This window comes from Schistocerca cancellata, chromosome 2 (assembly GCF_023864275.1).
Source record: "Schistocerca cancellata isolate TAMUIC-IGC-003103 chromosome 2, iqSchCanc2.1, whole genome shotgun sequence".
Classification (NCBI taxonomy): domain Eukaryota; kingdom Metazoa; phylum Arthropoda; class Insecta; order Orthoptera; family Acrididae; genus Schistocerca; species Schistocerca cancellata.
This window is the reverse complement of record NC_064627.1, coordinates 497,370,172-497,391,907: the sequence shown is the minus strand read 5'-3', so window position 1 is coordinate 497,391,907 and position 21,736 is coordinate 497,370,172. Positions and strand designations below refer to the sequence as shown.

General features: G+C 44.9%; 1 protein-coding gene across 1 annotated transcript in view; it reads right to left on the bottom strand.

The window, feature by feature from the left end:
• Nucleotides 1-19,924, bottom strand: part of LOC126155690 (dynein axonemal heavy chain 8-like) — a 622,476-nt gene extending 602,552 nt beyond the window's left edge. The window contains exons 1-2 of the mRNA XM_049916245.1: nucleotides 19,826-19,924; nucleotides 9,502-9,724 (exon numbers count right to left, since the gene is read on the bottom strand). Of these exons, the coding sequence (XP_049772202.1) occupies nucleotides 9,502-9,724; nucleotides 19,826-19,924 (322 nt within the window). The remainder of the gene's footprint in view (nucleotides 1-9,501; nucleotides 9,725-19,825) is intronic.
• Between the last annotated feature and the right edge of the window lie 1,812 nt (nucleotides 19,925-21,736).

The window sequence follows — 21,736 nt, the reverse complement described above, 5'->3', positions numbered from 1 at the left end:
GGCGTGCTCCCTCGTCTTGTGACACCACCATGACTCAACTCCTCACTGATGTGATCTTGCACCCCCACTCCTCCCTCCTAAACTACTTCACCTGACGTCAGAACGCTGGCGTCGACTCTAGGATCACACCGCCATGTAGCATGACGTCATAGCCACAGCCTCCAGTATCATCACACATTAAGGTGAGCTAGCAAACGGTTGGTTCCACTTGTGCGGGCAGAGAAGAGGGAGTCTAGCAGGAACTATATTGGAACTGGAAAGTTATTCAACATGTAGCAGTTTCGTGGGAACTGCAGAATACACTATTTGCATCCAGCGAAATGTTCTCGGTGCACTCCTCTGTTTAGGGCATATTGAATGGGAGGGTTTGGCACCAACACACGAAAAAATATTTGGCATCAGTTATTATTTTAAATGGCCAAAGTTATCGATCTGCCATGCCATAGAGTGTGTATTACAGCTGTCTCTGGTTTAGCCGAGGTCAGAGGTACGAAATAATCTCTAATCACATACAGTTCTTTGCAGGGAACGGTAATTATCATCACTTGACATGAACATGACTGTTATAGTTGCAAGGGGGCAGTGTGGGAGTTGTGTGGAAGCAGTCCAGTGGCCGAACTGTTAGGCTGTTTTGCTAATGAATTCTTAAAATGGTTATTCGCAGCGCTGTTCGTTACCATACAAGTTTCAGTGTGAACGCGATCGGTAACATATGACAGCACGTGGAAAATGGTTCAAATGGCTCTGAGCACTATAGGACTTAACTTCTGAGGTCATCAGTCCCCTAGAACTTAGAACTACTTAAACCTAACTAACCTAAGGACATCACACACATTCATGCCCGAGGCAGGATTCGAACCTGCGACCGTAGCGGTCGCGCGGTTCCAGACTGTAGCGCCTAGAACCGCTCGGCCACCCCAGCCGGCCAGCACGTGGAATGTGGCTTTGCTGTGTCGAATTAAAAAAGTTCGTAATTCTCGGTCATCCGTATTAAATATATTGAGTTCGTGATCTCTCAACAATCATTTTTACCAATCTATTCCGTTATCATCCGCTTCCCTAAATAATCAGCACCTGCAGTCAGTTAATTATTAAATTCGTGGGGAAAGGTGAGCGAGAAATCGTCATAATATAAAAACACAGTTGTGCTATATATAGCTACCATGACAGGATTTCGGATCCCGCAGCTATCCTCAAATTCAGAGTGCGATGGCCAGCTTCCGTGTATGATGAGCTAAGTTGGTATGTTCACCGGTGCCTCGATTTTTCAAGCAACTTTAGATAGGAAAAAGGATATAAACAGTGAACAATTAAATTAATAATAATTTGCATGTGTATTATAGACAGAAATAACAGTGGCTAGTCAAACTGAGAATAGTGATGTAATTAACACAGAAGAGAGTGCTGATCAAGACGAAGTTGCCATTTATCTCATTAATGAATCGGAAACAGGTAACAGTAATCAAGTACAAGTGTAGTAGCGGAAAATGAAAATCATTTTCGATGTAGATGCTGAACCAAGTGAGTCACAATAGAACACAATCGGAGTGGTGCTGTAGGAAGGGATAATGCATTAACGCAGTTCTTATAAAAAGAATTCAGATTTTAAAAAGAATTGTGATGATCAGGAGTAACATTTAGAGAAAAAGCTCGACGATCAGGAGCAAAACTTAAATAAAAAACTTGAAGAGAATGACAAAAAGCTAAACGATTCTATGTAGGATTTAAATGCTGAGAATGAAAATTGAGAGAGGATCTGAACAAAAAAAATATGATGAACATACTCAAAAATTGAAAGATATGTTTGATCAAAAGATAGTGGACATTCGTAACGAGCTGCTGGGCAAGTTTACGGAAGTCAGAAGAGAACGTAGCGAGTCTTTTGAAGGGGTAACAATCTGAGTTAATGTCCTAAGTCACGACACATTGGCAGTAGATAGGAATAGAAGTAACTAAAATACAGTCAAGTAAACTCACATAAGGAAATTGTGAAACAAGCCCTTTTAGTCTGTGCACTAACTAATAATAGAATTTTTCGGGCCAAAGATGAGTGCGAGGAAAATGAATGTAGATCGGTGCATGAACGATGTTCTGACTGAAATCAAGAGTGCAGGACTTGGAAGAATCTCTGAAAGCCGGCCGCTGTGGTTGAGCGGTTCTAGGCGCTTCAGCCTGGAACCGCGCGACCGCTACGGTCGCAGGTTCGAATCCTGCCTCGGGCATGGATGTGTTTGATGGCCTTAGGTTAGTTAGGTTTCAGTAGGTCTAAGTTCTAGGGGACTGATGACCTCAGATCTTAAGTCCCATAGTGCTCAGAGCCATTTGAACCATTTGAATCTCTGAAAAATGTAACGATAGATGACACGCAAATCGATACAAATATAATCCGATGAGAAATAGAAACGCTAATGCGAGAGAATCGCAGTAAGTGTTGTTGTCCAAATATCATTGTCGACAAAGTGCTCGGTCAAGGACAGTTTAAGAATTTTGGTGACGCGGTATAAAGTAATGTTTGCACAAATTTGAAATGAGTCAGAGAAGATCAATTTTTGTGTGCGATACATGAGTGCAGGTGCGAGAACATGGGGAAATCGTTTGCCAGATCAGTACACGACTTATGCAGATTTTGAAAATGAGTTTCTCTGCAAGTGTTGAATGCGAGTAAAACAGCGAAGTATTAAAGAAAAATTATTTGCAATGCGCAGGAAGGAGCCATGCATAATTTTCTTCAGAAACGCTGGGAGCGGAATAGCTATTTAGATGACCCCATTAATGATGAAGATTTGATTATAATGTTAATAAAGCATTTACCGTGGATAATGAGAAAGCAATTTGCGTCATGCACGTTCGAGGATTCTGACGAGCTGTTGCGGGTTGTTGATCGTTTACAAGAGACCGTTAATGAAGAAACGCCTGGTCAGTCGGAACAGAATATGACACGTCACATCGTGAATGTCATCGATGCGATACACCGCAGTAAGGTAATTTTGGACGCCCATCGTGGACTCAGCAAAGCGACAATCGGTAATGACACAACGACACGAGGAAAGATGAACACTCGCGAAATTGTGCGCATAATGACGATGGGCTTCCACGTGAAGACAGGAGGGATAATGATTTTGATAGACGGAACCAGCAGAAAAACACACGATCGAAGTTTTCTAGAGCGTTCATCGCTCCGAAATAATGAGCGATCGCCGGTAAACTACTATTAGTTTCCTTAGTTTCCAAAGAGACCCGCTGCGGAACAGGCGATCTGTTTAATGGGTCAGAAGTGAGAACACAAATGATTAAATACGATAATGAATACATTAAGCCTGAACTACTGGAAGAAGGCGTGCAAACTGTTGTTGACGTTTTAAGTCCATTGATTAAAGCTAGTGTAAATAGTCGGAAAATCACAGCATTTCAAGATTCAGGAAGTGAAACCACAACTATCTCCAAGAAGTTATATGAGCAGCTCTGAGAATTGGTACAAGTAGCTTTTTCCCCGTCAGTATTGCGCATATAGTTACTGCAACTGGACACAGAAATCGTGCTGTTATTGGAAAGGCACTTATTAGGTGCAAGATTCTGGACAGATATTTTGACATGGCGGTGCCAATTATTGATTTTTTTGTGGTGGACTGGATTTTTGGCAATGACTGGCTAACTGAAAGAAGGTTTAGAACTAATTTTGGAAAGAGATCTTTAGTTATTTTTGATAAGAATGAAGAATTGGGAAATAATTTCGAGTTTTTGCAGGAGAAAAACGAGACGCGCCTGCTGGGCTCGAATTTAGAATTATCCAAAAGAAGATAGATGATAACATCCAAGTGCCAACATATATGAAAATAATCCATCCGCAGGTAGAGAGGAAGAAAATCAGGAAGCCATGTTGAATATTCAGGAAAACATAGAATGCTCGAGTTATTTGCCCCCATGCCTTAGGGAAGAAATGCAAGAAGTTTTACGTGTGCATGTAGAGGTCTTTTCAGGTACACCTGGAATAAGGGAGGGATGTAAATGTCAAATTAAAGTGCGATCGCCGGCCGTGGTGGACAAGCGCGTAAAGGCGCTACAGTCTGGAACCGCGCGGCCGCTACGGTCGCAGGTTCGAATCCTGCCTCGGGCATGGATGTGTGTGATGTCCTTAGGATAGTTAGGTTTAAGTAGTTCTAAGTTCTAGGGGACTGATGACCTTAGAAGTTAAGTCCCATAGCGCTCAGAGCCATTTGAACCAATTTGAAAGTGCGATCACACAGAGCTCCCAAAATTAAAACTCGAAATAATGTTCTTCAGAAACTCTGGCGCACATCATGGGGATCCTCTGCATCCACACTCCTTAGTTCAGCTCTGGGGTCGGTTTTCCTGTTGCGGAATATTGCTTAGATGACTAGTGTTCACGCAAGACTTGTTGCTACAAAGCTCATCCAAACCATTCGTCGTACAGCTCGTATAATCAGTCCTACAACTACTTTCTGTCTACCCCTACTTAGCCACGTACCATATCCATCCCTGCAGAGGAAACGTGTACTTGTACTGTAGTATAAAAAACTACAGAAAAATTCTCACCTTCCTGTTCACACATGTATTTCAGCCATTCGTGAAGGAAAGTGTCGTTCTCGTCACACAATCCTGGAAAGCGCCTGGATGTTAGTTGACAAAGGCTTTAATACTAATGACTGCTGGGGATACACGTGGCAGATTAATGCTACGACGGAACAACTTAAGATGCTGTGTATACTAACCAAGCCACCTGGCCCTGAACTGCCGCACAAAATCAGACCGGCTCGTCTCCATCTATACCTATATCTACATACATACTCCGCAATCCACTTTACGGTGCCTGGAGGAGGGTACCCTGCACCACTACTATCATTTGCTTTCCTACTCCAATCCGAAACAGAGAAAGGAAATTACGACTGTCTATATGCCTCCGTACAAGCCATAATTTCTCGTGTCTTATCTTCGTGGTCTTTATGTGAAATGTATGTTGGCAGTAGTAGAATCGTTGTACAGTCAGCTTCAAATACTGGTTCTCTAAATTTTCTCAGTAGAGTTCCTCACAAAAAACGTTCCCCTCCCTTCAGGAATACCCATTTGAGTTCCCGAAGCATTTACTTGCATATACTTGTATGAAAATACTTGCATATTGTTCGAACCAACCGGTAACAAATCTAGCAGCTCGCCTCTGAATTGCTTCGATGTCTTCCTTTAATCCGACTTGGTGGGAATCCCAAACATGGGAACAGTACTGAAGAGTAGGTCACACTAGCGGCTTATATGAAGTCTCGTTTACAGATGAACCACACATTCCTCAAATTCTCCCAATAAACCAAAGTTGACCATTCGCCTTTCCCACCACACTCTCCAAATGCTCGTTCCATTTCATATCGCGCTGCAACGTTGCGCTAAGATGTTTAAACGATGCGACTGTGTCAAGCAAGACACTACTAATGCTGTATCCGAACATTAAGGATTCGTTGTTCCTACTCATACGCATTAAGTTACATTGTTCTACATTTAGAGCTTGCTATCATTCATCACACTAAGTAGAAATTTTGTCCGAGTCATCTTGTATCCTCCTACAATCACTCATCGTTAGCAGAAAAACGGCAGGTTGCTGCCCACCTTTTCCGCCAGATCATTTATATATATAGAAAATAATAGCGGTCCTATCACTCTTCCCTAGGGCACTCCTGACAATAGCCTTATCTCTAATGAACACTCGCCGTCGCGGACAACGTACTGGGTTCTATTTCTTAGGAAGTCTCCGAGTCACTCACATATCCGGTAACCTTAGCTTCGTTAACAGTCTTAAAATGAATAACAACCAACACTGGACGGTATGCTGATTCTCTGCACAAGTGGAAGAAAATAAATGCTCCAAGTTGTGACTATGGCTCAGAAAAGCAGACTGTTTACCATATAGTTCAAGAATGTCCTGTGGGAGCCTTCCCTGGCGATGCGACAGACTTGCTGGTGATGACGGAGGGGGTCAATAGATTACATTAGTGGCCTGGATACTAGTTTGTAATTTGAGATAATTGAGGGGCTGAGAGTACAAGTGGTACAGCTGACATTTAAAAAAAAATTATATAAGCACACATTTGTAAAGCTAAAGTGTGGCTCCCTTCACAGTAAAAGAACTAAAAGCGATTTCTTGCATAGTTCAGTACTCTGTGATGATAAAGTTTAGGCTCCAAGTCAGTGCCTGGACTGCATTTAGATCACAGCTAGTAGAAGTAAAATGACGGACGAAAGGAGAACTGCTGCTATCTTCAATGTACTATCAGATACGCATTTTTTGAGAGTAGTGCAAATGCCTAAGGTGCATGCTATTACGACTAATTATAGTAATATTTAATGCATGTTTAAAAAGGACCTGCTTTGAAATAGTGGATGTACATCTTGGAGCAAAACAATAAATCACAAGTTCGTTGAATGTGGCCATACGTACGTGGAATATGATAATACAAAGAAACACTTGAAGTATGTATTTGTTCCCTAAGGCATGGTGGAAGCCTGAAGAAAGTCAGCCTAAAGTTTTCCGTAATGGAAATGAAAACAGAAAACTTTCTTTCATTTAAAGCCACGGGTGCCATGGCATAAAGTTGCTAAATACACTCAAGGAAACAAAATACAATAGAGAAATGTTAGTAGGACCAGTATTAGCAACGAAATCTTCTAACTATTCCGTTCAGGTATTCGCTGTAAATCTGATCTTGAGTTTATTGAAGCGGATTTTAGGAGGCACAACATTGGTCACCTATTAATACCTCTTCTGCAGGCTTTGCATCAAGATGAGTACGATATAAAATTTGATAAGTGGAAAAATCTTCAGGAAATAAGGCACTACAACCATCCAATTTATCATGAGTTCTGTAACAATATATTCCATTCCCAGACAGCAGTTGCCATTTTTTGTAAGAAGAGCCAGTGAAGAAATTAAGTGGTCAAAGAAGGACACAAGCAAAGCTGAGAAATGCACAACGCAGTGGTACAGCATAAGAGTGTTGCCTCAGGAAAAACATTGGATGGAAACTATTCTGATTCTCTACTGAGGCACTGACTGTGAGAGAATTGTAGAAGGTGACACTGAATTGTCTCTAGTACGTGTGAAACCACATCAATATATTTTTGTTTTGGTATTTTTATGTTGTTTGCCATTTACTTATCGTTTTCCAGTTTATTATATTATTTTTGCATTAATTACACAAGTATTATTTTTATACAACGAACATGTTCTATGAGGATCATATGTGTACCTAAAAAATCTTCAGAATAAAGTACAGCAAAGAAAATGTTTTTGCACTTCTACCTGTTTTACTATAAAAAGTTTTAAGATTCAAGGAGTGTAAGTATTTTCAAACGGTATAAAAAAATAATTCAGAAGTGCTACAGTCTCTATCCATACCTACAGATATACATGGACTAAGTGACCATTAGAAAAAAATCGGATGTTTCGATAGGAACTCACACAATTTATAAATATTTGCCCGTTGGGATGAGTACTGGTCGGTCCGACCGGTTAGCCTACTACTGATAAGTTTATGATAAATAACGCAAAACCGTATCTCCTTTGCTGGGATGACAACGACTTTATTCGTTCGAAGGTAAAATAAAACAGATCGTCTTTTCGACGCAGTGTACGCTGTACGCAAAGACAAACTCGAGAGAGAACGAATACGGCTCTTGTTCACTCGTTACTAAGGGCTAAGCACAATCACAGAACTCAATACAGAGTAAACACGAACATGTAAATTGTTATGAACTAAGAGTAAACGACAAGCAGTTTACAGATAAAACACAGAGCTCCTGGCGGCCGGCGCGGAACTAATTTGTCAGAGCGAAATCGAACACTAGCGGCGCGATAAACGCTTGAAACACTCGTGCATTACATTATACCGAAGCACTGGCCGCGGTCGTTACAAATAGCCATTTACTTTGGCAGTCATTTACAAAGTTTGCCTCGACAAGCACTTGTATTCTCGGCCCCCTCAGTTGTAAATACACTCCTGGAAATTGAAATAAGAACACCGTGAATTCATTGTCCCAGGAAGAGGAAACTTTATTGACACATTCCTGGGGTCAGATACATCACATGATCACACTGACAGAACCACAGGCACATAGACACAGGCAACAGAGCATGCACAATGTCGGCACTAGTACAGTGTATATCCACCTTTCGCAGCAATGCAGGCTGCTATTCTCCCATGGAGACGATCGTAGAGATGCTGGATGTAGTCCTGTGGAACGGCTTGCCATGCCATTTCCACCTGGCGCCTCAGTTGGACCAGCGTTCGTGCTGGACGTGCAGACCCGTGAGACGACGCTTCATCCAGTCCCAAACATGCTCAATGGGGGACAGATCCGGAGATCTTGCTGGCCAGGGTAGTTGACTTACACCTTCTAGAGCACGTTGGGTGGCACGGGATACATGCGGACGTGCATTGTCCTGTTGGAACAGCAAGTTCCCTTGCCGGTCTAGGAATGGTAGAACGATGGGTTCGATGACGGTTTGGATGTACCGTGCACTATTCAGTGTCCCCTCGACGATCACCAGTGGTGTACGGCCAGTGTAGGAGATCGCTCCCCACACCATGATGCCGGGTGTTGGCCCTGTGTGCCTCGGTCGTATGCAGTCCTGATTGTGGCGCTCACCTGCACGGCGCCAAACACGCATACGACCATCATTGGCACCAAGGCAGAAGCGACTCTCATCGCTGAAGACGACACGTCTCCATTCGTCCCTCCATTCACGCCTGTCGCGACACCACTGGAGGCGGGCTGCACGATGTTGGGGCGTGAGCGGAAGACGGCCTAACGGTGTGCGGGACCGTAGCCCAGCTTCATGGAGACGGTTGCGAATGGTCCTCGCCGATACCCCAGGAGCAACAGTGTCCCTAATTTGCTGGGAAGTGGCGGCGCGGTCCCCTACGGCACTGCGTAGGATCCTACGGTCTTGGCGTGCATCCGTGCGTCGCTGCGGTCCGGTCCCAGGTCGACGGGCACGTGCACCTTCCGCCGACCACTGGCGACAACATCGATGTACTGTGGAGACCTCACGCCCCACGTGTTGAGCAATTCGGCGGTACGTCCACCCGGCCTCCCGCATGCCCACTATACGCCCTCGCTCAAAGTCCGTCAACTGCACATCCGGTTCACGTCCACGCTGTCGCGGCATGCTACCAGTGTTAAAGACTGCGATGGAGCTCCGTATGCCACGGCAAACTGGCTGACACTGACGGCGGCAGTGCACAAATGCTGTGCAGCTAGCGCCATTCGACGGCCAACACCGCGGTTCCTGGTGTATCCTCTGTGCCGTGCGTGTGATCATTGCTTGTACAGCCCTCTCGCAGTGTCCGGAGCAAGTATGGTGGGTCTGACACACCGGTGTCAATGTGTTCTTTTTTCCATTTCCAGGAGTGTATTAGTCTTTATAATGTAGCCATACGCTAAATAATACCTGAAACAAATAAACTAGCTTGTTGGCCGACGGGAAAGTTGACGCACCTGGTCCGGGCGGGTCCATATCTGCACACATGAAGAAGAGCGCCTGGCGGCCGCCCTGGGCGACCAGGCTGTGCAGCAGCTCCGTGTGTCGGTTCGCGTCGAGCACCCCCTCCTCCACCAGGTTGGGGTCGATGTTCATGTGCAGCGCCGCCTGCTCCATGATGAAGCGGTGCGTCGCCGTCAGGCCCATCCCGCGGTCCGACCGCGCCTCGCGAGCCTTCGCCTGCACCAAACGTCTGTACTCACTAACTTCACTTTCATAAACCATCCAATGCGGTACCTTCAAACGTAACCACAGACAGAAACCTTGGCGTCAAAAGGCAAAGTACAACGTGCGACGTAGTCGCGCACTTGCCATTCTCTGGTAAGCCTGTAAGAATGGTGCTGCGTCGGTTAGTTTCTGGAAGAAATGCATTGTTTGTTACAAAAACAGTTATTAACCACTAACTTGATCATATTTTTCTTGAACACATTTTGTCGTTTCTTGGTATTGCCGGTTTCGACCGTTTCGTTCATTGGATTTACAGAACGAATTATTAATCGGCTGTTGAATGCTTTGAATGGCTAGATGCCACTGAATGTGTCCTTTTTTTACCCTATTCATGAGTTACAAGTGGCTTGCTATTTGCACTTACACGTAAGACAACCTTATTTTTCATCAACGTCACATGTTCTGCATGCACTGACGGCAAGCAAAAATGCTACAAAGTCATGTGTCATCATACATTGATCAGCCAGAACATTATGACTGCCAACATACTATCGACGTAAACTTGTCCAGGCAATAGTAGCGTCACTTGACAAGGAATGACTAGTCAGATGCACGCATGGTGCATATAGTATCAGTGAGTGGGTTGTCCATGTGTAGAATGGGGATGCTGCGCGATTTAGCTGATTGTAATGGCTCAGAGGCTCGACACGAGAATTTCGAAAACTGCACGGGTGTTCGAGGAGTGTTGTGGTGAGCGTCTTCCAAAAGTGGCGAAACCAAGGCGAATCACATCCAGATGTCATGGGGTTGAGCAGCCATCCCCCATTATTGATGTCGGATGTTGTAGGCTGTACAGACTGGTGAAACAGGACAGGCGGAGAACTATGGCAGAACTAACATGCTGGGCAGAGTGTAAGAGTATCTGAACACACAGTGCACCGACCATTCCTAACGATGGACCCCCCCCAGCAGACGACCCAAGCAAGTACCAATGTTAACACCACAACGTCGACAACTAAGACTGAAATGGGCACGTGACCATTGGCACTAAATGTTGGTGCCGTGGCAGAGCGTTACATGGTCTACTGAATCCCGATACCTTCTTCATCATGCCGACTGGAGGGCCGGAATCCGTCGTCATCCAGGGGAAGAGCTCCTTGACACCGGTACTGTGTGATGGAGACAAGCTGGTGGCGGTTCCATCCAAGTGGGCATCAATAGGCCTAGTGGGGGGGGGGAGGGGGGGGAGGAGAGAGACTCGTGCAAGGCACCATACGGGCACGGAGTACAAGATGTGTTCAAAAAGAAACCGATTTTTTGAAATAGCGCGCCAACCAGCAGAGAGAGCGGGCTGCGGGTACTGAGCGCACCTAGCGGCAGGTTTAGACGACAAATAGCCATTTGCCTAGTGTCACTTGGACAATTAACAAGCGAACCACAACCGCTGAAGTAAGCACATGTACTGTCGGATTAGTGCAACGAAGGAGCTTGAAGAACGGGTGTGTGTGAAATTCTGCTACAAACTTGGCAAAGCTTTGGCAGAGACATTTCAAATGCTAGCCAAGAATATGGAGAGGACTGTATGAGTCGCAAGCAGTGCTACGAGTGGTTTAAACGTTTTCAACAGGCAGAATGTCGGTCTGTGACGATTGCAAGTCCGGACGTCCTTCCACATCAACAGATGATTGCCTTGTGGATAGCGTTCGTGCTGTGATTCGCGGAAATCGTCGTTTAACTGTTCGGGAAGTTGCTGCGGAGATGGGCATCAGTGTAGGATCATGCCACGAAATTTTGAGTGGAAAACTTGAGATGCATAATGTCAGTGCAAGATTCGTACGGCGTTTGTTAACTGAAGATCGGAAACAGACCCGTGCTGAAATGTGCGAGGAACTGCTTGCCGCTGTTAATGACAATGAAAACTTTCTTAAGAACATCATAACAGGCGATGAGAAGTGAGTGTACGGCTATGATGTTGAAACGAAGATGTAGTCGTCACAGTGGGCGGGCAAAGGGTCACTTCAGCCAAAAGAAGCACCCATGAATCGGTCAAATATCATGGTGATGTTGGTTGTGTTTTGTGACTACAAAGGCATTATCCATCATGAATTTGTGCCACATGATCAGATGGTAAACGAGGAAGTATACCAGGGAACCGTCGTGCACATGAGGGATACTGTGCGCAGGGAGAGGTCTGAATTGTGGGAAAACCAGAGTTGGATGTTGCATAATGACAAAGCGCCAGCTCACGCGTCACTCCTTGTCTGCGGCTATCTAGCAAAACACTACATTCCCGTTGCGCCCAATTCATCGTATTCGCTGGACCTAGCCTCAGCAGACTTTTTCCTGTTTCCCAAACTGAAAAACACGTTGAAAAGGACGTCGTTTCCAAACTATATAGGGCATACAGAACAATGCGACGAGAAACCTGCCCGCTATCCCACAAAATGTGTTCCAGGAGGCGTTCCAAAACTGAAAGAAACGATGGGAGCGGTGTATTGCTAGTAGAGGGGACTATTTTGAAGGGGACGGTGCTTAAAATGTTTTACAATAAACAATGAAGCTGATACAGCAAAAGTTCGGTTTCTTTTTGAACACACCTCATATCGTACACTGGCTCAAATCATGTACACCCCTTCATGACGATCAGGTTTCCTGACGGCAGTGGTATTTTTCAGTAAGATAACGCGCTGTGTCACAAGGCCAGTAGTTTGATGGAGCGGTTCGAGGAACACAGTGGCGAGTTCCAGTTGATGTGCTGGCCCCTCCAACTCGCCACATCTAAACCCAATTGAACACATTTGTGATGTGAATGAACATGGCGTCAGAGTTCGTCGCCCCCTCCCCGGAATTTACGGGAATTATGTGATTTGTGTGTGTAGATGTGGTGCCAACTCACTCCAGCGACCTGCAAAGGCCTAATTACTTCCATGTCATGACGCGTGCCCGGGCCAGAGGTGGACCTACCGGCTATTAGGTACGTGGTCATAATGTTCTGGCTGACCAGTGTGTCGATACAGGGGTTGTACAAAAATATGGAAGTACAACGTAAAAATGCATGCTTGAACATAAATGTAAAAGACAATTGTTCCATGGATGTCAGAGACGCGTTCCCTAGCTGTGATGGTGCAGGGTTTGCGCCGGCAGATGGTTCCTAGTGCTGTCTGCTGTTACCAACAGCACAGTTCTGGAGTCTTCTTCCGTTCGCTGGCATAGCATTATCGGGACAGTCTGCTGCGCTCTTTTTCTATTGACCATTCTATCGACAGAGTTCTTTGGGAGGGTGCACAACCCCAGGTGCGTGCCCAGGGACGACCCATGTGGCCCTGTGGAGAGGCTGGCCGCCCTTTCCTTAGGCGTTCTCTATCGTTCCATGATCTCTGGCCTGAATGGAGACAGCACAGACAAAACTCACATCTGCATATATTTTTTATGGTTTGCGCCTAGGGGACACTTGAAACAGATGTAGCTACGGTATCTGGTGATGGGTTCGTTATGGATGGTATGATTCGCAGCAACTCGTCGTGTAGTGGCTGACAACCTAACAGTTAAAGTATTGCGGGTATTCCCTCTTGGTCCACATGTCTTCCATCACTATAATAATTACTTTATGCATGTGACATTGCCCGCATCTCGTGGTCGTGCGGTAGCGTTCTCGCTTCCCACGCCCGGGTTCCCGGGTTCGATTCCCGGCGGGGTCATGGATTTTCTCTGCCTCGTGATGGCTGGGTGTTATGTGCTGTCCTTAGGTTAGTTAGGTTTAAGTAGTTCTAAGTTCTAGGGGACTAATGACCATAGCTGTTAAGTCCCATAGTGCTCAGAGCCATTTGAACCAAAGCCATGTGACATGCCAAATAACACGAATGTCGAGAATATCTCTCGCTACAACAAGCATAAGTGTCGTCTCTTTGTGCTTCTTCGGGTAATGGAGGCATGTGACAGAGCGTAGGCCACATCCATAGTTAGATCCTCTTTGCTACCGTATATGGACCAGGCTACTTTTGTGCGGCAGGCTCTGGAATATAATCTCCAGTAGCTGTCTTCAGAGGACGAAAAAGTATAGAACGAGATCTTAAATTCGTCTCCTGAGCCTAACGGAGAAGGTCTCACAGTCGATGAGCTGTTTGAGCTGCTACAGAAGAGTCGAAGAAAAAAAGATCCCCGCCCGCATCTCGTGGTCGTGCGGTAGCGTTCTCGCTTCCCACGCCCGGGTTCCCGGGTTCGATTTCCGGCGGGGTCAGGGATTTTCTCTGCCTCGTGATGGCTGGGTGTTGTGTGCTGTCCTTAGGTTAGTTAGGTTTAAGTAGTTCTAAGTTCTAGGGGACTGATGACCATAGATGTTAAGTCCCATAGTGCTCAGAGCCATTTGAACCATTTTGAAAAAAGATCCCCGAGTGCTGTAGTGGACCTGGAGCATGTGCTTAGCGAGTCAACCAATGACCAGTGTTGTCACAGCCCCATAGACAACTATTATTTTAACTGCAGCCATTTGTGTTTCGCAGCTGAAAGCTGGCAACAGCGCTGCCAGCTGTCAGGGATCTTCCTTCACTGTCTCTACTATAGTACAGCTAAAGTAGATATTAGAATTTGATAACCACTGGTGGGGGGGTTTTGCTTCCTTCGCTAGCTCCTCAGCTTCCATCTTGAGAGCTTGGAATTTGTAAGCTCTGCTGGCGATACAGTAAAAATAAGTGCCCAATTTGCCGTCCTCTTAACCTGCATAACAGCATCCCCATCTGGCGCAGGTTTCGTCCTCTTCTCCCTTAGCGAACTTCGCGTACTTGCAGTTGTAATAGCCGCCGACCTCTTGTAAACTGACATGGTTCCCAACGTGGAAGGTATTGAAAGAACCTCGTCATGAGATTCGGGCAGCAGTAAATCAAGCAGTTTAGGTTCCATGGTGAAATCCGTCTCGCTGTCTGTTTGCATAACAGAATTCGTCATAGAGGTCCGGCTGACTGCGACAGACGACCAGCAGACTCACCGGTTGCCAACTAACCAATCATCCTGCGTGTGAAGCCAAAACTCCATACACAGTGCTTTCATGTACTTCCTCACTCAGCAACATCGCTTACTCGAACGACTGACACTGGGTGCCCAAATACCAAGCGACGTGGCGCAGTGGTTAGCACTCTGGACTCGCATTCGGGAGGACGGTTCAAACCCGTCTCCGGCCATCCTGATTTAGGTTCTCCGTGATTTCACCTAAATCGTCTCAGGCAAATGCCGGGATGGTTCCTTCCCAATCCTTCCATAATCCAAGCTTCTGTTCCGTCTCTCATGACCTCGTTGTCGACGGGACGTTAAACACTAATCTCCTCCTCTTCCCAAATAACATAAGTTACAGCGCACTGCACGCGTTTTGCGTACATGTCATGATCGTAACTGTGAGACTGAATACACCACCAGCGAGCAGTGCCGTCCAAAGCGAAAATTAGAAACTCATATGTACGGCGGGTTGCCATACACTGCGGCCCTCAGCATACTCAATCGTCTTCGAAGAGAGCAAATCGGCAAACAATGGGATTCGATACGGTAATCAATTGATAACCGCTTTCCCGGTTAACAACGTTTACAGCCGTGGGTTTTCCCTGGCCTCATAAATAGTGGAATATAAAAATGAGTTAGCAATAGCTTGTTTTATCGAAGAAAAAAGATCACTGAGTGCTGTAGTGGATCTGGAGCAAGAGCTTAGCGAGTCAACCAATGATCAGTGTTGTGACAGCCCTTATAGACGACTACACGAAATGTTCTTCCATGATGCGTGTGATCTAACCCACGTAAGCCATACCGCATTTCCAGAGGACATGTCCTTTCCATACCAATGATCGTGCAGGTAGAAAGATTTACATGCTCACGTGAATATGAGATCTATGCCTGCAGTATTGTAGCTACTGGCAGGGTCTCCAAGCCGGACAGGTCTCAGCGGATGAACATGATGAAGAGTGTCCCACGAGTCCCACTCTTCTCACATCTTTCCATAGTCAGTTTCCCAGTGTCCTAGGAGCTCAACTACAGGTGTGAAGCGATCAACACTGAGGTGTGTGTAGTATGGAAAGAAGTGCTGTGAACAGTGCCTTAGGAGTACCGGGCAATTTCCCTCAGTAATTTGCCTTACATCAGTGTTTCAACCTTATGTATCCCAGTTCTTGTGGGGTCAAAATGTAGAATACAGGAACCAACTTAATACTGAAGAACTTGATGTTACCTCAAATACACAAACATCGGGTACTGAATTGATGGGCACTGTTTCTACAACTGGATTGTGGGACAGACCAGTCCAAGAAGTGGAAAATGTCGCTGAAAAGTTGGATCAGATCAAGATCAAAGTCGTATCTAGGGCTTGGAGGAGGAACCTTCTAAGAGACAGAGAGTAACGGAAGACAATTAGAAAATCTTGAACTAAGACCTCCAAGAAAATACTCTCTCATACTGAAAGGGGTAAACAGACCCCGCCCACTTCCAAAACAGGGAGTAAGAAAACGAGGGGGGAGTCGGTTGTTCCCTCTTCCCAGGATAACCAGATTCAGAAAAAGCTGGGGAGGAAATAGGGTAACAGGCCTATAGTACTGCAGTCACCTATAGTGCTGCAGTCACAGTTCTTAGGCTGACAGAAATCCCACAAGGATATCCACTTGTTAATACCACCTCGCAGCAGGAGAAGCTAGTTCATGTGGGTCTCTTTGAAAAGACTGGCAGAAGGTAGTAAGGCACCAAATTCAGGATGGTCTGTCTGGGCAAACGTGCTCTAATCTTTATTTGGGGGGGGGGGGGGGGATGCGAACAGTAGACTGGTCGAAGAAGATGGTGCCCAAAATATCTCCTGGGAGGAGGCGAAGCTGCTGGTGAAGACAGCAGAGGAAGTCACGGCGAAAATGTCAATCTGAGTTTCCAAACTATCGAGAAAGTATGGGTACACAACCAGGAAGTCTCGACAGATGACTAGAGGACAGTTAACCGAAAGGTTGTATCTGACAGCCAAACTCTTGTGTGGAAGGCGGTGCGAAATCCTTGAAGGAGATGCGAAAACAGACATAAAACTGTATTTAGGGTTCTCGTAGGTTACTTTCAAGCTGATTAAGGACATCAGAAGCGACAATCACGGCAGGCTGACTGCTAGAGATGTCGCAGATAAACCTATAACACAGCAAGGGGGCAATGGTCGCCTTGAGTCGCCTTCTGTGAAGAAATGAGATGGGCGTGGCCCTGATTCAGGAACTTTTTTTATATAAGAGGGCTGTATCAGACCTCAGAGGATCTGGAGATAAGCTGATTTGCGACAGAAATCGATCTCGAGAACATGCATTTATGTTAAAAATAGATTTTCAGTCTTGCTGGCAGTGAACTTCTATAACAAGTACTTAGTGACCATCAGGACGAAACAGCATGAGAAATGAGCATGAAGGAAATTCTACTGACCTCAGGGTCTACGAGCAAAGTGCTCGTTCTTCCTAGGAGGTGAGGAGGCTGGTAGACAGCTGCTTGCAGCTGAATGAATAACTGCTCGTTGAAACTTCTTCGCAGATTAAAACTGTGTGCTTGACCGCGACTCGCCCTCGGGATCTTTGCCTTTCGCTGGCAAGTGCTCTACCGACAGAGCTACCCAAGTACCTGTTCTCACAACTTTACTTCCGCCAATACCTCGCCTCTTACCTTCCAAACTTCACAGAAGCTCTCCTGCGAAACTAGCAAGCCTAGCACTCCTGGAAGAAAGGATATTGCGGGGACATGACTTATCCACAGCCTGGGGGATGTTCACAGAGTGAAATTTTCACTCTGCAGCCGAGCGTGCGCTGATATGAATCTTCCTGGAAGATTAAAACTGTGTATCGGACCGAAACTCGAACTCGGGATCTTTGCCTTTCGCGGGAAAGTGCTCTACCTACTGATCTATCCAAGCACGACTCAGGGCCGGTCCTCACATCTTTACTTCCACCAGTACCTCGTGTCCTATTAGCGCACATTCCGCTGTAGAGGGAGTATTTCATGCAGGGAACATCCCCCAGGCTGTGGCTAAGCCATGTATCCGCAATGTCTTTTCTCCCAGGAGTGCTAGTCTTGCAAGTTTCACAGTAGAGCTTCTGTGCAGTTTGGGAGGTAGAAGAAGAGGTACTGGCGTAAGTAAATCTGTGAGGAGGGGTCTGAGTCATGCGTGGGTGGCTCAGTCGGTAGAGCTCTTACCGCCGAAAAGCAAAGGTCCTAAGTTCGCACCTCTGTCCGGCACACAGTTTTAATTTGCCACGAAGTTTCTTATCAGGGCACACTACACTGCAGAGTGAAAAATTCATTCTGAAAACTGCTGGTTGGTTGCAGTGCTAACGCCCCTAAATGGAGTGGGAAAACAGCGACACCAACATCAGAGGTGAGTAACTACTTGAATTCTTATTAGAGAGAAATCTGAAGATGTTGAACAGGGAATAAACTTACCTTCAGGAATAGAAGAAAGGAATAAATAATTGACATAACTTTTGGACCCATACTAATAGATAGTTAGTCAAACAATTGCATATGGTGATGGAGGCATCCTCACTTGATCACATGTTTTTCTTATATCCATTTGATATAGAGGAAATGATAGGTGAAATGACGTCTGCCATCATGATCTCGTACTTTTCAAAATCTCCAGACACCACGAAGTGCACGAACAGGATTGTACCTTGGTGAAACAATAACCTTGAATTGCAAAGGAAGCAGACAAGAAGACTGTCCAACTTCGCAAGAAGGAAAGGACAATGGGCATATTTTGCGCTTGTCAAATATAATCTTGCTATTAAGCAAGCGAAGCACACATCCTGGAAGATAGTCTGTGCAGAGGTGGAAGGTACAGCTGTCAGGGCCAGACTTCACAAAATTCTCATAAGAATATCAACAAATCCAGAAGGTACACTAAGAAAGGAGGATGGAAAGTACGCAAGGACAGAGCATGAAAGGGTGGCTATGCTCCTCAGGACTCAGTCCCTTTAATGCACTCTGGTAGATGATATATACAAAGATTCAGTCCCTGCGAGGTACTGGTTTACAGGCAACAGACGGGAGAACTAAGAATCTGCCAGAAAATGTGTTGACTCAAGAGAATCCAGTGGGCGATGGAAACGTTTCAACTGATCAAGTCACCGGACCCAGATGAAATTATTCCGCCTCTAATGCAGCAAGAAGAAGATGGATAAATCAGACTCATATGCAGACTGTTTACAGTCAGTCTAGTAACAGGAGTCAATCCCAACGCTTGGAGGACAATAAAGGTTATTTTCATCCTAAACCCAAGAAGAATTCATCACACCAAGGCTAAGGATTTGAGAGCAATCAGTCGGTCCTCCTTTGTTTAAAGACATTAGGAAAACTGATTAATGTGCACGTTAGTGAAAAGAAGTTGACTGATGTTCCTTCAAATGAAAACCAACACGCGTATCAACTAGGCAAATCATCCAAAACAACACTTGAGCAACTTCTTGTGAAGAAAATTGTTCTCTGCATCTTCTTGGATATTGATTAGAGATGCAGAAGAGTATGGCCTTAAGACCACTATATGGAGGTGGATTCAGACCCTGCTGACAGACTAAAGGCAGGTTGATGTGAAAATGGTTATCAACACCACAAAATAGTGTACCTATTACTATGGAGAACCAAATGGGGTCTAGCAATGAATCCCGAGCATTTTTATACTGGAACCGTGTCATGCCGCTGCTGTCTGTTGTGAATGGTAATGCCTTCAAGGTACTCACGTAACACCCTATGTCGAGGACTGGAACTCCCACCAGACTTCAAAAACAGAGTTTTGCGACCATCTGTCATTTGTCGTTACTTTGTTTTGCAATCGTGAAGCTTGTCTGTCTTCACAACTGACAGAAGTATTTAAAACTGTTGTTAATGCGTATTCACATTTGGTGTCACTGCAGAGTCGCTTTCATAAAATCTGTGTAGTAGTATCTCCTCAATCCAAAATACCAATTCCAATTCCAAAATACCATCCGTGTTTTTCAATTTCCCGAAAGAATTTTGCTTAGTGGAAATGAAATTAGCTATGTACTATTTTATGTTACATTCCTTTTAAACATTAGCGTACATGGAGAAACAAATAGAGTTACAGTGTGAAAAAGTAAAGCAGCACTAACATACCTCTTTCTCTCTCTGACTCTCTTGCTCCTTGAGCCAGTTCTTCGCACGTAGATTTCGTTTTCTTGGCACAACATCTCTCCTAAATCTCTTCCTCTCCATTGTGGTCCCCTGTAGAATGAAGAAAAGAGTGCGTCTTGGCAAAAGCAGAAAATACAAAGTTCTCCAGAACAATGTCGAGAAAATTATTGTAGCATACCGCTGACGCTAAGTTCACAATATGTTCATAAGATCCTACTTATACCCCTGTCCCCTTTTATATTGAAACATGACGCTAAGAAAATAAAAAGAAACGTAGCAGAGTTCAAACGTCTAATGGCAGAGGCTCTTTCAAAGTTGCAGGACGTCTGTTACAGAATGTAAGAAGCCAGCAGCATATTTTGTATATAAACGCACTGCCTGACTAAAAAAATCCCCCCAGACACAAAGTCGGCTGAAATTGTAATTTCAGTCAGTTGCAAAGAATTTGCGAATATGTAAATGATTATACTGTTGCAATTTCCTGTCATTGTTAGAGAGACCATCAGAGCACAATAGTTTTGTTCATATTTAGTTTTTTTACGAGGGTACTACGGTATAAATGGTGCATGGACAACGGCAGATTTTGAATGATAACTGTTAAGGACACAAATATGATGCGTACTCGTGTGATAAAGCGTTATCAGCAGCTGACATAGTTTGGTCGGTTAATCGAAACCAACAATATCCATATTTGAGGGGCCTGATGTTGGACCGTATGGGAACGTGAAACCAGGCATACTCGTCGTGAAACTTCCCGTCGACCATTCTGACCACCAAAGAGAGTATCTCCGCATTGTGCGCGAAGCACATCATCGTCCCTTCATATTTATGCTTTTCAAGTAATGAACAAAGGCAACATTCTGTGCCATCTTGGAACGTTGGTTGAAGGCTGTGTTTTAAAGTGGTGCTGTGAACGAGAAGCGTGGACTGCTCTTGAATGGCGTCGCATTGTGTTGAATGACGCATCGCAGTTCTGAACTACCCTGCATGACTACCGTCGATGAGTGTGGCGGCGACCTAGGGAGAGGTTTCATTCTTTCAATGTTTTGAAAAGGCACGGCGATATTACTGCTGGAGTCATGGTGTGGGAAGCGATCAGGTATAGCTTCAGGTCGCGGCTGATTGTGACTGAGGGAATTATGACTGCACAGCAGAAGGTCTCAGACATACTGCGACCTATGTCTTACCTTCAATGTGAAAGTATCGTTGTGCAATTTTTCAACAGTAAAATTCCCGTTCACACATGACATGTGTCTCTATGACGTGTCTGTATGATGTTGAGATATTCCTATGGCCAATCAACATTATTATCGAGATAGTTTCTTCATTTCGCGGAATGGGTGGTATGGAGTTATTAGCTGGGAGACCCCGAGGGACAGGTTCAATTTATGACTTCTTCCTTCTTCTCACATTTCTTTAGTTTTCCTTTCTCAAAGCGTGAAGGTTATGCATAACGTGTATGTTCCTATGACTAGAGCATGTATAGTGCTGTATTTCCATTGTTGAATTGTACTGACCTTTGACTCAGCGCCACTGCATTTTAGTAACAAACGTTATGTAGGACGTAAATAATACTCTTTCTGATTTGTAACTCTTATTTCTGAATGGTTGTCACTATTCATTAGTGCAAAATACTTATCCCAGCTTCTCATACTAAAGTACATTGTTCTTCCTAGTCAATAAACTACCAGCTCATTTTAACATCATTATTTCTAAACCTGATCTTTTAAAATTCTTCCTCCATTCTAAGAAGTTTCATTTTTTGAATTTGGTAGTCTTGTCGTTTGTTTATAGCTCTTAATTCAGTCCAACGCAACATGCAAGTGCACCTATTGTTTTATGAAACATCACGAGAATTATTTCTGTGTACCGATTTTTAGATGTCCCTTCCTC